At 39.5% G+C, this 16,459-nt stretch overlaps 1 protein-coding gene across 1 annotated transcript in view; it reads left to right on the top strand.

Annotated features, from left to right (window-relative positions):
- Nucleotides 1–5,167: 5,167 nt before the first annotated feature.
- The window catches only part of LOC128984030 (uncharacterized), a 49,040-nt gene continuing 37,748 nt past the window's right edge, over nt 5,168–16,459 (top strand). The window contains exons 1-3 of the mRNA XM_054403320.1: nt 5,168–5,420; nt 9,644–9,865; nt 14,496–14,661. Of these exons, the coding sequence (XP_054259295.1) occupies nt 5,242–5,420; nt 9,644–9,865; nt 14,496–14,661 (567 nt within the window). The 5' untranslated portion in view covers nt 5,168–5,241. The remainder of the gene's footprint in view (nt 5,421–9,643; nt 9,866–14,495; nt 14,662–16,459) is intronic.

Raw genomic sequence — 16,459 nt, 5'->3', positions numbered from 1 at the left:
CTTCCATGCGGGGATGTGGGTCACACTCGTAGGAACTGCAAAGTCGAGTCCTGTTTCCTTTGTAAGGAGAAAGGCCTCAATGATAAAAACGCTAAACATATAGCTGGGTCTGTCAGTGCAGTGCGTTCAAAGCTGCACTACAACAAGCAAAAGCCCAACCACGAAGATAAAGATCCTCCAGTGCAATGTAGATCGATCCAGGAAGGCTGACATGCTTCTCAGTCAACTTGCCCTCGAACACGGTGTTGACGCGCTCTTGGTCAGTGAACAGTACCAGTACCGGGACAGGGACCTATCTTTTTGGTTCCCCGATACACTTGTTACTGCTGCGTTCTGGGCTCGTAATACAGCAAAAGTGCAAGTGAGGAGTCATGCGAAGTGCAGAGGATTCGTTTGGGCCCGGTGCAGGGATGTCACTTACTTTAGTGTATACCTCACCCCCCCCCCCCCAACGAGGCTATCCGTGGCTTCCGCGAAAAGATAGACCGCCTGGAAGAGAGCGTGCGCGATACCACCGGACACGTCGTCGTGGCGGGGGATTTCAATGCTAGGGCTGTCGAGTGGGGAATGACTCTCACTAATTCCCGGGGGAAGTACATCCTGGACTTTGCTGCCAGGGCTGGACTTGTTGTCATCAACGAGGGCGACACTCCAACTTTCCAGCGTCCCGGAATGAGGGGAACGATCCCAGACATCACTCTTGCATCTAATCCCTCTTGCCGAGGATACGAGCCTGGAGAGTCCTGGAGGATTATACGGCCAGTGACCACCAGTACATAATTTTTTATGTCCTGAATAGTCATCAGAGACAAGCTACCGTGTCTCGGCAGGTGCCCGTTCAGTGGAACACCAAAAAGCTGGACGTGGCCAAATTCACCGAAGTCATACTACGGGGAGAGCCGGTGGCACCTGCTGCATCTGGCGTGGCTCACGCAGAGACATCAGTTACATCATTGATGAGGCTGATAGTCTCGGCCTGTGATGAGTCAATGCCTTGCAGGAGATCCCGGTGTGATAAGTGACCTGTGTACTGGTGGACAACCGAGATCGCAGAATTGCGTCGGGCAGCATTGAGAGCCAGACGTCTTGCTACCAGGGCCAGAGAACCTGAGGATAGACGTCTTAAGTCTGACGCTTACAAGAGGTGGCTAGGAAGTCTCTTCGCCGGGCCATCTACCGGAGAAAACGCAGTTGCTGGGAGAAATTAAGGGACGATGTCGATTCCGATCCGCGGAGCCTGAGCTACAAGATAGTAAACAAGAAACTTGGCATCCGATCTCCACCTTCCGTTATAGATGGGGCCTCTATGGAGAGGATAGTAAAGTCCCTTTTCCCGACTCACACACTGCGCCCATTGCGGGAGTTCAGAAGGGTGGACGAAGTACCGCAGTTCAGTCTTGAGGAGTTGGAGGCGGCCGTTCTATCCCTGAAGAATAACAAGGCTCCTGGACCGGATGGGGTACCTGGTGAGACCCTGAAGAAAGTCTTTTCAATAAATCCACAAATTCTTTTGAGCACGTACAATACCTGTCTGGCCGAGGGGAAGTTTCCCTTCTGCTGGAAAACAGCTAGGCTTTTGTGCTCGTGGGGAAGGGAAAAGGAAACCCAGACCTACCGTCCTCTTACAGACCTCTCTGTATGTTGGACACTGCTGGGAAAGTTTTGGAGCAGTTGATCCGTTTCCGACTGAATTCAGCTGTGGTTGCTGCGGGAAATCTGTCCCTCGTCAGTACGGCTTCAGGAAGGGACGGTCAACGGCTATTGAGGAGGTAAAGCTAACCGTAATGAGAGCTGATGAGTATAACAACTATTCTCGTCGGGTTGTGCTGCTTGTGACACTTGATGTACGAAACGCATTTAACTCCGCGAGGTGGTGCTATATGCTGGACGCTCTGGAGAACGCTTTCCACGTCCCGGCATACCTCATGCGCATCATAGAGGACTATCTCCGGTCCCGCCTTCTCATTTATGGCACTACAGAAGGCTCCATGACGATGGGTGTAACTTCTGGTGCTGCTCAAGGATCCATACTGGGCCCGGACCTCTGAAACGTCACCTACGAAAGCCTCTTGAGATCCGAGATGCCTGAGGAAACTGTCTTAGTTGGGTATGCGGATGACGTTGCTGCTTTAATAGCTGCACGTAGCGTTGAGCTTGCCCAACTAAAACTAAATCGAGTCATGCGCCCCATTAACGCATGGATGGCAGAACATGGTCTCTCGCTCGCTCTAAGTAAAACTGAGATTGCGATTCTGACTAAAAAGAGGATTGACACCATCCTGAGGGTGGGGAACGTTGAAGTCGAAGTCCAAACCACTTGTGCCACAAAGTACCTTGGGGTCATGGTGGACAGCAAGCTCAGCTGGTGAGACCAGATCACCCGTACGGTGGACAAGGCCGCTAAAGTGGTTTCTTCCCTTAGTCGGTTAATGGCCAATGTCGGAGGTCCGCGGTCCAGCCACAGAAGGCTGTTGATGTCTGCGGTCCAGTCCGTGTACGGTGCGGAAGTGTGGGCAGACGCTCTCAATAAGGATATAGGATGCGGCTCACCCGAGTGCAGCGTTAGGCAGCACTAAGGGTAGCATCTGCCTATCGAACAGTTTCCGAATTCGCCATCCTGGCGGTTGCTGGAGTCATCCCCGTCAAAGTTTTGGTGGCGGAGAGGAAGGCAATTTATCAGCGCCGAGGGGAGGACCAGGCAAGAACGGAGGAACGTACCCGGACCTTCCAGCTGTGGCAGGAGAGCTGGGAACAGGAGACACGGGGACGCTGAACCAGGCGACTGATAGGTACAGCAAGTCCAAACTTGGGTTAATCGGCGGTGCGGAGAGGTGAACTTCTACCTCACCCAATTTCTGACGTTATTCTTATGGAGAAAATTGTAAACTGTTGTAGTTTGCTTATTTATGAGCATATTTTGATCAAATTTTGAAAATGCATTCATTTCATACTTAACTATTAATATTAAAAAAGCACCTTTTTACCCTCCATGTTGCAGCAAACCTAAGTACTCGTTAAACTAATGCTATTTAAATTGTGAATAAATGTGATATTTTTAAAGAGACATTTTAGTGTAAATCTAATCAGGAAAATGGAAATTCGCTTAGTCTGCAGGTTTGCTGCGGCGGGAGTGTTATTGAAATTCGATCGGATCTTAAATCGATAAAATTGAATGTACGAATTATATTAACATTTATATAGACATTCAATATATAATTTTTTAAATGGGATAGGTCAAGATTCTGTATAGAAAACAATTTCCCAACATTTATTTTAGCGAATTTCCCTATAGGGAAGTAGCTATTACCGTAGGTGGCACGGTAAGACCTAGACCCGGGACCGATTTACTTTTTCATTTTGATGTCCCCAGAGGCCAAAAACACCATTCGTTCAAATTTTTATATATGTATATATATATAGACTTATATATATATACGTCCGTGAACGCGATAACTTGAGTAATTTTTGTCCGATTTTGATGAAATTTGGTTTGAAGGTGTAAAGCGGGATAAACTTGAATGAGTTCGCGAACCAGCATGATCGGACCATGGGAACGGGGCTTTACGGGGGGTTTTATGGGGTAAAAATTGGTTTTTCTCACTTTTGACCCTCAAAACACAAAATTTACCAATTTCTCTTTAGACCTTTTTAAAGAGCTTAAAAAAACAATTAATTTAGTATATAAAAGTATTTTTGTTCGGTTAATAGTAACGGAGAAAATTAAAAAATTGTAAATTAAAAATTCCCATGTTATTCTTATGGAGAATATTGTAAAATGTTGTAGTTTGCTTGTTTATGGATATATTTTGTATTTTGATCAAATTTATTTATTTTGTACTAAGCTATCAATATTTTACAAAAAAACACACTTTATTAGTTTCCTTGTAGCAGCAAACCTAGGTACTCGTTAAACCTAATGTTATTAAAATATATATTTAATTGAAAATCAATTAAGACAAATGGAAATTCGCTTAGTCGGCAGGTTTGCTGTGGCAGGGGTATTATTAATCTTTAACGATCCACTACTTTCGACACGATTTCTACAAACAAAGAAAAAACAATACAGTAACATACTAAAGTTGAATGGTGGATAGAGCTACAAAAAGGTTCAACAGCCCTATACAGAAATGTGTTGGTATTGCTATATACAATACAGTCGAATACATATTGCCATAGACTATAACCACGGCCGCCTTTAACTACAGGCCGCGGCCTTCGAACTGGCAACGTCGCAAGTGGTGTTGTAACAGCTGTTTTTTTTTTGAAGCAACTAATGGTATTTGTGTATTTACGAAAGATTGATTACTACTGGACTATGACAATATTGACTCCCCTTAAAAATGTACAGATATAGATTTTAATTCATATTGTTTCAATTTTCAATTCTGTATGTTTTATTTTCAATATTTTAATAAGTTTTTGTTCATAAATTAAAAATTAAATCAATAAAGTGCGAATTAATGAGCTGATGTCACCTGTCTAACAACATCTTATGGGACGTCTGTCACTGAACAACACCACTTGCGATGTTGCCAATTCTACCAGGCCGCGGCCTGTAGTTAAAGGCGGCCGTGATATAACCTGTTTTATCTATCGTATGATATTACCAATTTTACCTTGTATGGATTTAATCGAGTTAAATGTTAACTAGAATAATAAAGGCTAACGCCTAACGTTAACATTTAACTCGATTAAATCCATACAAGGTAAAATTGGTAATATCATACAGAGTAGATTAAACTTAGGTTAGCAATGTCTATTAACATAATTAGCAAACTATTAACATAATTACACCGACAGCAATGTCCGACAAATTTAGAAATTAGTATAGATCGGCGCTTAGTTATAGATCAAACAGTCTGTGGTTTTAACTAAAAAAATATATATAAGCCAGATATGAAATAGATTTCTTTCAATTTCCTGAAATTTACTTTAAAATTGCGGTCACCATAACCTAAGAATTGAATTAATTACGTCAGTTTATTTCGAGCAAAATAATGCACTTCATGCTATTGGAATGTTGTCAACAATGATATTGTTGTTATTTACCAAAAGCGTAGCACTTTCTGGTTTCGGTTGGTCCGGGGGGGAGGGGGTGGCGGGTGGAGGGCACCTGCGCGTACGTGAGTGACTTGCTTTCCCTATTGATCCACGGATGGATCAACGATGACCTCGAGCGAGGACGGGTCCAAGACACCGATACCGGTGCCCCAGACGCCGGTGTTGACGGTCGGTTGTCGTATGTTGAGGTCGCCATCACACGAGAGTGTCACCACGGATCTCTCACTGTTCTCAGTTTCGTCACTAGCATCCGAGGCCGCTGGCCGCTCTGTCAAGCTGGTTACCTTCAGGCATCACTCTGACATGGCCGGGCGAGAGCCCAGTCCGAACCCCGACAGCAAGGGACAAACAAACACCAGGTACGATAAGAAACAGATACATTGTTATTTGCATGTTAATCGTCAAAAAATCATTGTGTTTGTAGGTATGTGTAAGAAGTATCATGTATCTACAAGTTAGTTTGTCTATCATTTTCCATTTTGTACTGTTTCTTTAGCATAGTTTTAAATGTTTAAAGTATGTAACCCATTTCAAATAGAATTGAGTTTAAAAATTGAAAGAAAACCCATTGGGCTATACAAGTAATAATTTATTTATTGCAGTAGACAAAGATTGCATTATTAATGTAAACACAAAATTATCAATATTAAATGTTCTTTATGAAATTAAACAATTTAAATTATCCTAACTGAGTGTAAAATACATTAGTATTAAACAGTAAAATATGATTATTTCTATGAATGTAAAATATTGTCAATTTAAAATAATGGGTGTACCAGTACCTAAACCTGTGCCTAAACATTAAAAAATACTTTTCAATGAGCAGATTTGTTCTTAACACCTTGTTTAAGTTGATTAATGATATATTAATAATTTAATTTCCTTAGCGGCTCGATATAATCTGCAACTTTTATGATTTTAGACTGCTTTAACTTGTTCGCTACAACGACCAGACTTTAAGTCACTGCCCTAACCTGTGGGCCAGATTTCCCTTTTGGACCAAGCTTATTGAACTAAACATACCCACAGACCAATCATTTCTATTCGTTTGTCTGATCCCATGTATTTAAAAAAAATACCCACGCCGCAGCAAACCTGCAAACTAAGTGAATTTCCATTTGCCAGAATCCTGAATTGATTTTAAATTAAATCTTTGTTTAATAACAGTACGGTACCTGGGGACCGAGCTTTACTCGCAAAAAAATCATTAGTTCACTCTGAAAGCAGTCTTAGTATTGGAGATACATAAATCCACTCACAAACTCCACACGGCTCGCCTTTACTACGTCCTACACCATTTCCTACGTCATGGACCTGTTTCCCTCCATTCCCATAGCACTTTAGGATTGTAGATACCCTTAATCTAATCGTTATTAACAGTTCCCACACCCCGGACAGCTCGCCTTGACTACTTCCTTCACCACTTCCTACTTAGCGGACCTGTTTTCCTCCCTTCCCATAGCATTTTAAGATTGCAGATACCTTAATATAATCCTCATAGACAGTTCCCACACTCCGGACTACTCGCCTTGACTACTTCCTTCACCACTTCCTACGTCGAAAACCGGTTTCCCTCCCTTCCCATTGCATTTAAAGATTACAGATACCTTAAATTTAATCGTCATAATCAGTTCCCACGCTCCAAACTACTCGCCTTTACTACTTCCTTCACCACTTCCTACGTCACGGACATGTTTCCCTCCCTTCCCATATCATTTTAGGATTGCCCATACCCTTATCTAATCGTCATAAACAGTTCCCACACTCCGGTAAGCTCGCCTTGACTACTTCCTTCAACACTTCCTACGTCGCGGACCTGTTTCCCTCCCTTCCCATAGCATTTTAGGATTGCAGATACCCTAATCTTATCGTCATAAACAGTCCCCACACTCCGGACTGCTCGCCTTTTAACTATATCCTTCATCACTTCCTGAGTCACGGACCTGTTTCCCTCTATTCCCATAGAATTTTATAATTGCCTTTACTACTTCCTTCACCACTTCCTACGTCGCGGACCTGTTTCCTTCTCTTCCCATAGCATTTTAGGATTGCAGATACCTTAATCCAATCGTCATAAACATAGATCCCAGACTTCGCACTGCTACCCTTGACTACAATGTATCGAGTAATCTTCGTATAATCTTTGCTAGATATTAACAAGTGATGTTTTTTTTTTTTTTTAGGTTCTGTATTTGTAATTTGCTAGTATACTGTGGGTAGCTGGCTTATCATGAACACATGCTACAACTTCAAGTCTGTTGTTTACTTTTTCCTTGTTATTGAATTCAGCCAACATGGTTACGTAACCATGTTGGCTGAATTCAATAACAAGGAAATTAGCAACCCATAAGACTAATGTTAAAAAAATGTTATTTTCAGTTTCATTTTTCTACGTAATTAGATTTTTGTTGGCAGTTCTAACTGCAGTAAACTCGTTTTTAGGCCAGAAATAAACTATATACAACATTTGAAGAAAATCGTCGGAGCCGTTTTCGAGATCTTGGTGCAAGCATACATACATACATACAAGCAAACTTTTTGCTCGTATTAGAGGATAGGATTATGTTTAACGAGTATATAGGTTTTCTGCTACAGGGAGGCTAATAAAGTGCGTTTTTTAAGTAAAATAGTAGCTTGGTATGAAAAATAAATTTACCATATTTTATCAAAATATTTCCATAAACAAGCAAATTACAACATTTTACAATATTCTCCATAAGAATAACATGGGAATTTTAAATTTGCGAACAAAAATCACCCGATTTTGATGAAATTTGGTAGCCTACAAACGTGTAAACCTACATTTATTCAAACGAGTTCACGAACCAGCATGATCCGACTATGGGAACAGGGGTTTATGGGGGGTTTTATGGGGTAAAAATTGGTTTTCCCACTTTTGACCATAAAAACATAAAGTTTAGCAACTTCCCAAACCATTTTGTAGAGCTTAAAAAACAAATAATTTAGTATATTGAAGCGTTATTATGCGCCTAATGGCTACAGTAGGAGAAAATTCAAAAAAATTGTAAATTTAAAATTCCCATATTATTCTTATGGAGAAAATTGTAAACTGTTGTAGGCCTAGTTTTCTTGTTTATAAGCATATTTTGATCAAATTTGGAAAATGCAATCATTTCATACTAAACTATTGAAATAAAAAAAAAAACACCTTTTTACCCCTGTTGCAGCAAACCTAAGTACTCGTAAGCGAATGTTATTTAAATAGGAAATAAATGAGATATTTTTAAGAAGACATTTTAGTTTAAATTTAATCAGGCAAATGGAAATTCGCCTAGTCCACAGGTTTGCTGCGGCGGGGGTATTGAGTAATACTTTATACTTTTTTTATACTTTATACTTTTTTATTAATTTATATAGCCACCAGCTAGTTGGCATTGGTAGTGGGCAGGTCCACACAAAGTGGCGTATCTGTATCTCAAATAGCAAGGAAGTTATGAGTCAGAATGTATTTCGGCGTATCTGCTAGATTGCTCGAAAGATGTAGTGAGATTGTTTTTGCTAACCAGACACATAATTTGGGTTTCACAAACAGACGTATCTGCATTAGATACCTACATCAAACCTTGATGTTATAATGCATTCAAATATTATTTTCAAACTTTTTGTATCCATTCGAAAAACTTAGAACATCTTCATTAGTCACGGCGAAATCATGAACGTCTTCCACGGTCACGGCAAAATCGAGAACATCATCCATGGTCTTGGAAAAATCATCCACATCTTCCAAGGTAAAAAAATCTTGGACATCTTCTGCGGTCACAGGACATCATCGTCCCCCACGATCGCTTTAAAATTGTCAATTTTCGATCACGCATCTTCGTAAATGCTCTCCACAGTCGCAGAAATTCACGCTCGGTTTGCTCGACTCGATCCAAGCTTGGTCCGATAATCATTTTCTGTCCGTACAGATCTCTCGTCCCAACCGTTGGTCCGACCAGACCCAAAAATATGGAGTACCCTCAGATTCATAGTATAAGGGACACTTGGGGACTAGGAATCACGGCAAAAAAACAGGGTTTTCTGTTAGTAAACCTGGAAAAATTACCTAGTGAATTTTTTTAGAAGTTCTGACCAAAAACAACCGATTTTTTCAGATTGTGGAGTAGAAAAAAAGTTAAACAATTCAGTTCACACTATGCCAGTGGCCCCAGTAGTAAGTATTAACATTTTAAAATCAATGCAACATAAAGTTGACAAAGCAAATTAATTTTAAAAAATACGTCAAATCAAATATTTTTACCTAAATTTAAATTATTTTTCTGTAGTACCTGTAAGACCACCCTTTTACTGGGGTCTATTCCATACCTCTCTCCCCAGCCCCCCTATACAAAAGTCAGATGGACGCCCATGCCTGTCAGTCCCATGTCTGCCGGATTAAGATTGACCTGTACTGTATATCAAAATTGAATAGTCTTCTTTCAAAGTTTCAAGTATAGGCACTAAACCATAACAACAATATCAAACAATCCCAGAGTGTTATATAAATTTAAATTTTGCTTTACAATAGGCTATAAGCCGTGGTGAAATAAATATATGTACGTTCTTTTATAAATTTGAACAGACCTCCAGACATTCCCGAGATCCTCTGGTTTGAGGAGGAGAATGAGCTGATACGCAGTTGTGCAGCTCTGTCCTCTGCCCTCGGCCTACAGAAGAGTTTCTCTACCAGTGACATCAGTCAGTTGCCATCCCCAGAGGATCCCACAGGCCCCGTGCGACCAGCCGTCAGTGACCTTGTACTCAGCACTGTACAGCGTACATCCTACCTTCTTGACCATCCCAGGTTTAATACATTTTGCAATGTTTTTGTAATTTTAAACGTAGTCAGGTTTAAAACATTTCACAACTTCAGTAGAAACATAAAAATTTAGCAATATTTTTCAGCAAGTATAGTACCATAGTTGACTTTTGGCTACTAAAACACAAAAGCCCCCATGTATCAGTGGCGTAACAAATTTTTACGGGCCCCCTGCTAACTTATTTTTTGGGCCCCCTTCTCATAGTTATTTTTAGACCACCGATACAACATAATCAAACGCCCTCCCCCTCCCCCCAGAGTTATTTTTGCACCACCGATACAATGATCAAACGGATTAATCATAAAAAGAGTGGTAAATAAATTATGAAAGAAAATATTAAATTAAAATATTAAATTATGGGCTATGTTCCATAAAAAAGGGTGTGTTAAGTATTTCAGTTGTGGTTTGATGAAAGTGTTACATCACTACATCAATATAAGTGTTTGTAAATAGTTTTGAAATCAAATAAAAAAACCTTATTTTCCATCCGTCTATCAGAATGTTTATATCAAGGAGGTTACAAATTTTACATTTAATTTATCACACATGTTATCCATTTTTATTACCCTGATAATTAGACTAATTCGTTAATTACAAGGCAAAAATGTGGTTCAAATTCCCCTATTAACCCCCTTAGGCCCCTTTACTTGCCTTTTGCTGTATTGGCTATTAATAATTAACATCTGTGTCTAAGGAATATGTCGGCCTTAGTCCCTTTCAAAACTAAAAGGTTGGGCCACTCATCCTACACTCATCTCCATTAATTCTTGGCTTAAAATACGTACATTGGTATGGTCGCCATTTCAAACTAAAGTATTAAAGTCAATCAATCAATTATTTAAGATGGGGACGCCACTATGTGCGTATTTTAACCCAAATATAAGTGAAGGATGAGAAAGTATTAAATTTGTTAGGTTAGTTTAATCTTTGGTTATAATTAACTCATACACTAAAATCTGGTTAATTTTATAAATTGACGTACTACTTTTGTCACAGGTTAAAATAGCCTATTGCATTTTTTTATTTTATCTTTGTATGGATTTCAAGCGTCTTATTATGTTGTAAGCGTTTATCACACAACAAATGTCTTTAGTATTGGTTAATTGTGAGGTAAAATAAGATATGGGCTAACAAACACAGTCAGTAGAGTAGCAGTATATTGTATTTAACAAAATACAATCAATATTAGGACAAAACTAAAATGTAATATAATACAATATCAAAAGCCCCAGCCAACGTTCATGACTCCAGGCTCCAAAGTAACAAAATATTTGCGCAGACGACATAAGCAGTGTACGAAATCACAGAGAAGTAAAATATTTCTCGGTGACGAAAGTAAGATTGCGTAATAATCAAAGACCCACGTTATAACACGTTAAATTTATTACCCTAGTTCGTTATCACTGAAGAGGCCTAACAAAATTAAACGATAACTGATAACGACATATTATTAACTAGCTGTAACCCTCGGGCTTTGCCCCGTTTAACTTCTTAATTTTCAAGATTATCTCGTTCGCATGGCTCAATCACGTCCTGGTTGAAGTTTGTTCGCTACGCTCACTCACCTTTAGGTTGGAGCTCGTTCGCTACGCTCACTCACCTTTACGTTGGAGCTCGTTCGCTGCGCTCACTTGCCTTCAGGTTAGCTCGTTCACTACGCTAACTCGCCTCCAGGTTGAAGTTCGTTCGCTACGCTCACTCACCTTTTGGTTGCAAATTAGCTGTTGTCATAAATGTAAAAGAAATAATAGTGCTGCACCCTGCTGGTAATCCTTGTAACTTTAATGCTATTGAACATAATAGAACAGAACCAACTTGTTTAATTGAAACAGCTGTTAAGATTCAATAATTCCATTTCTCATAAGGTTAACATGGGAAACTCCAGAGCCACTGGGGCGGAGCCCAAAAGGATTTTTGAAATTAGAGTATGCCTATATGTTAATCGGGAATGTGAGCTATCATCATGCCAAATTTCAGCCCAATCCGACCAGTATTTTTCGCGTTCACTTGTCACAAACATACATCCATACATCCAAACTTTCTCATTTATAATATTAGTAGGATAACATCAATGTTATTACTTGTTCAATACAATTATCTATCATAAGACATTTAAATAAGAATGAACTCCAATTTTTGGCCCCACTCGTCTCACGGGCCTCTCTGCTCACCGTTTCCCGCTCACCGGTTCGCGGACCCCCTCAGCTCCCGGGCCCCCCCGCTCTGTTACGCCAATGCCATGTATATAGACCAGCTGCAGCCAATTTTTCATTCAAATAAGACACCATTTAATGAGTCAGTCACAGAGTATGCTACAATCTAACCCCCTTCCCCACCATCAGTTGTAGTGACATAGATCATAGGATGCTACAATCTAAAACTATGATATCCCCCCTCCATCAGTTGTAGCGACAGTCTTCATATGATGCTACGAGGTCTATCCAGACAGTAGATTACGTTTTTGTCTGTATCAAAAAACTGTAAACCGATAGAAATCTATCAGCAACTTTGTGAAGTTTATGGGGAAAACAATATTACTGAAGGTGGAGTTCTTCAGTGGGTCATCAAATTTAAAAATGGCCGAACTAACGTTCACGGCGAAGAGCGAAGGGGAAAACCCAACATGTGACTGCCGAACTTGTCGAAAAAGTTGATGCCGATCTCCATAAAACTTGAAAGTTTACAATAACAGAACTCTCCGCAAATTTTTTGAAGTTTGTTGCACAAAATCAAAAGCTTGGTTACCAAACTGTAACCAAAGAGTCCATTCATTTTTTTGCACGCACTTCACAGTTCGCGGCATTTTCAATTAACACAGACATTTTAAACTGTCACAGTAACTCAACGGAGTACAGCAGAAACCTCTTACTAGCACGGCTAGATGCCGACTGAGCTGCATAACGGACTAACACCAAGATAGTCGCGCTAGCCACGCCTCTAGCGGATACAGACAAAAACGTAATCTACTTTCTGGATATCCCTCGTACAATCTAAAACTATAATATCCCCCCCCCTCCATCAGTTGTGACATAGGAAATATAGGATGCCAGTGCAGACTAAGACTAGGTGAAATAATTTGTGTAGCTTTTTTACCAAACAAGCAGAAACAGAAATTAGAATACTGGGTTTAAACAAGGCTCCACTAGAAAAAACAGGCCATCCTGCAGGATCCATGACGTCACACTTGTGGATAGATTCACTACCATATCCCATATGTTTTGGGTAAATAAGCAGGTTGTTTGTCAGATTTTAATGGTAAGATTTTAGTACAACTATCCACCACTGTGAAGTAGTGTTGCGCTGCCCACGCTTCAGCATTGCCTGTTTTTCTATTGGGGCCTTGTTTTAAACAGCTTTCAAAAAGAACAATACTATATTACATTACATATACTGACTCAGACACACAAGGGTGTAGTGAGTATCTTCAAGCAAAGACAAGTGATGGATGAGATGAGTGTTGAAAAAATAAGACGACACTTTAAAACACTATATCCTAATTTGTAAATTTCTTTTCATAGAGAAGATGGAGGTCATTGAATAGTCATTTATTCAGACTAAACTATTACATACCTCGGCTTGCAGTTCAAATATAGTGTTTAAAGTCCACTACATATGTTTCGCCATATATGGCATTCTCAAGTGGTTACAGAAACATTTTATCCAATTTGGACTCGTCAACATGTTACTTCAAATATATGGCAAAACATATGTTGTGGACTTCAAACACTATATTTGAACTGCAAGACGAGGTATGTAATAGTTTAGTCTATACTACGCAGTTCATAGGGGCTACAAAATGGAAATTAAGAATATTTATTCAGTGTTTAAACAATACACTATTGTAATAGACATAGTAATTACAAGTGAAGTAGAAGAGCAGCTAGTAAAACCCAATGTAAAAATGTATCTTACAAGTCAACAATGAGGCCACCTTTTAGCAGAGACTAGACTTGTTTTCTCAAAGTTACAATCAATGGCAAAAGTACTGTACTGTAGTTGTATGATCCATATTAATTGATTTCAACAGTAACTACCATCTAATCTTTGAAGAATTCCCATATTGAAACCAAATTTCAGAGTCAGTGTTAGCCATTAACACACACACATCACACACACACACACACGCACACACACACACACACACACACACACTCAGAGTCACATTGAGTTAGTGTTAGGGTCATTGGTACCTTTAAGTAGGCCTAATTAGTCTAATTTTAACCAAAATTAATCATTTAGTTAAATGCTAACACACTTCATTGCATATTTTAAGGTGAAGATAATTTAATGCATGGCTTACTTAAAACTATAGATATCTACTCGCTAACACCTCTAAAACTGTGGAATTGAGTATTAGTGTAGTGTAGTGTAATGTTTGAGTATTGCTATTAACAAGCTAGCGCAAGTTCAGAATTGTCAAAAACCAAAAGTTCAAAGTTCAACCTGTTAAACCACATTGATAATACTGGATATAAACTATTCATCCTGCTTGTCTAGCCTCAGAAACATTGATTCAGGACTTTTTTTACCAAATTCACAGCAGCAGTAAACTAGAAAGCATCCAGTTAAGACGAAGCAATCGCTAAAACATTATGTATACATTTTACTTTACAGACTAGAACATGCCTCAAGATCTTGTTCTACGTGGGTGGCTGTAGGAGATGTAAGTTCGACATCACAACTGCCTTCACCACATGGCGGCCATACTACCACCTCCACCCCTGCTCCACCACCTCCCTTCTTCACTGCTGCGGACCTCATACGATCTGTCAACAAAAAGGTATCTGTCACCTCTATAGTTTCAATGGTCTCTAATCGTTCCGTAAGGCTACGATTATACTAGGACGCTGGCGTCAGGGATGCTAGCGTCCCACTTCGAGCCGAAAATGACGCGATTTGTGTTGGGATGCTACATGTTACCCTCTTAGACTGCTATTTTATTTCCTATTTGTATTTTATGATTTGTAACTTTTTGTATGCAGTATATCTATTTAAATTGCATTAGGCCTAGGTTTAACGAGTAACTAGGTTTGCTGCTTCAGGGAGGGTAATAAAGTGTGTTTTTAGGATATTATTATAGCTTAGTATAAAATAAAATAAAATTGCCAAGTTTGATCAAAATATCAAAATATAACCATAAACAGGAAATTACAACAGTACTCCTTGTATTGGGACGGGTGGCGTAGTCCTGTAATCCAGCTACTAGCAGGTCACGAATTGTGGATATTCATAGGCATGCACTGTGGATGCGATACTCCCTGGTGTGGATTAACGTCCGCGTTGGGTGAGTACTACGACTATCTGCAGAACTATCCTGATAATTAGACCAATTCGTATATACCAAAGGCAAAAATGTGGTTCGGATTCCACTATAAACTGTAGGTCCCTTTTAGTTGCCATTAGCTATATGGGCCATTAATTAACAGCTGTGTCTAAGGAATATGTCGGCCTTAGTCACTAACAAGACTACAAGCCACTCATCCTATACTCATCTCCATTCATAATTGGCTTAAAATACCTACTTTGTATGGTTGCCATTTCATTGAAAAGTATTAAAAAAGTATTAAAAAGTTATACAATATTCTCCTTAAGACTAACATGGGAATTTAAAATTTACATTTTTCTTAATTTTCTCCGTAACTAATAACCGTACAAAAACATTTTAATTTAGTGTCTTAGTATAATCATAGCGTAACACACAAAATTACTGAAGAAGTTTTTTACACTGCATGTGTAAATACAGCAAATCTTAAAGGTTTCAGGGATAAAATGTAAAAACTGTATCAAAAATGCTTTAATAAATCCCAAATCCAAATATATATATATAAGACACAATGACCTTTTCCCTCTCTTTAAATCAGGAAATGTATTAACTTAGTTTTTGTTTTTTTCTTAACAGGTGAAACAAAAGTATAACAGAATTTTTTTACTTCAAAAGTGACTTTAGTTATTTCTGGGATAATATCCGCTTGCATTATATGTTTTTGAAATTGATAAAATTGATCCGCTGTGACGGGAAAGATAATATTTTTCTGCAATCCCGGCAAAATCCTAAATATCTCCTGCCGTAAAAGACACACCATCATTGTCTTGTGCGATAGCATAAAAAATCTTGAAAAACTCACACGGTCACGGAAACATTAATATCGTCGTCTTTCACTATCGTAGGAAAATCCTGAACGTCTCTCACGGTTGTGTGTACATCAATATCGTCTTCTGCAACCGCGGCAAAATACTGAACATCACCCGTAGCCGTGGAAACATCGTCATAATCACCCGCGGGGTAATGTTCTCGTCGACACCCCAGTGGCGGATCTAGAGCAGTCACAAGGGGGGGGGGGGTGGGTACCCCCCTGAAAAATTTGTGTAAACTCAGTCTCCAAAATACTACTAACCAAGTCTTCATTTGGTGCACGAAATAATAAGTGAAAGTCACTCCAAGCCAGATCTGGACTATAATGAGGGTGGTCGAGGGAAAATCTCCCATTTGGATGAATAAATTTTCTCGTTTGATTGTGTGCCACACGGGCGTCGCCGCCATAGGGGACATGGGGGACACGTCCCCCCCAATATTTGAA

Source organism: Macrosteles quadrilineatus, unplaced genomic scaffold, assembly GCF_028750875.1.
Source record: "Macrosteles quadrilineatus isolate MER2022 unplaced genomic scaffold, UCM_ALF_1.0 Scaffold_1__1_contigs__length_201487025, whole genome shotgun sequence".
Classification (NCBI taxonomy): Eukaryota; Metazoa; Arthropoda; class Insecta; order Hemiptera; family Cicadellidae; genus Macrosteles; species Macrosteles quadrilineatus.
Note: the sequence above shows the minus strand (reverse complement) of the source record. Positions and strands in the feature narration are given on the sequence as shown.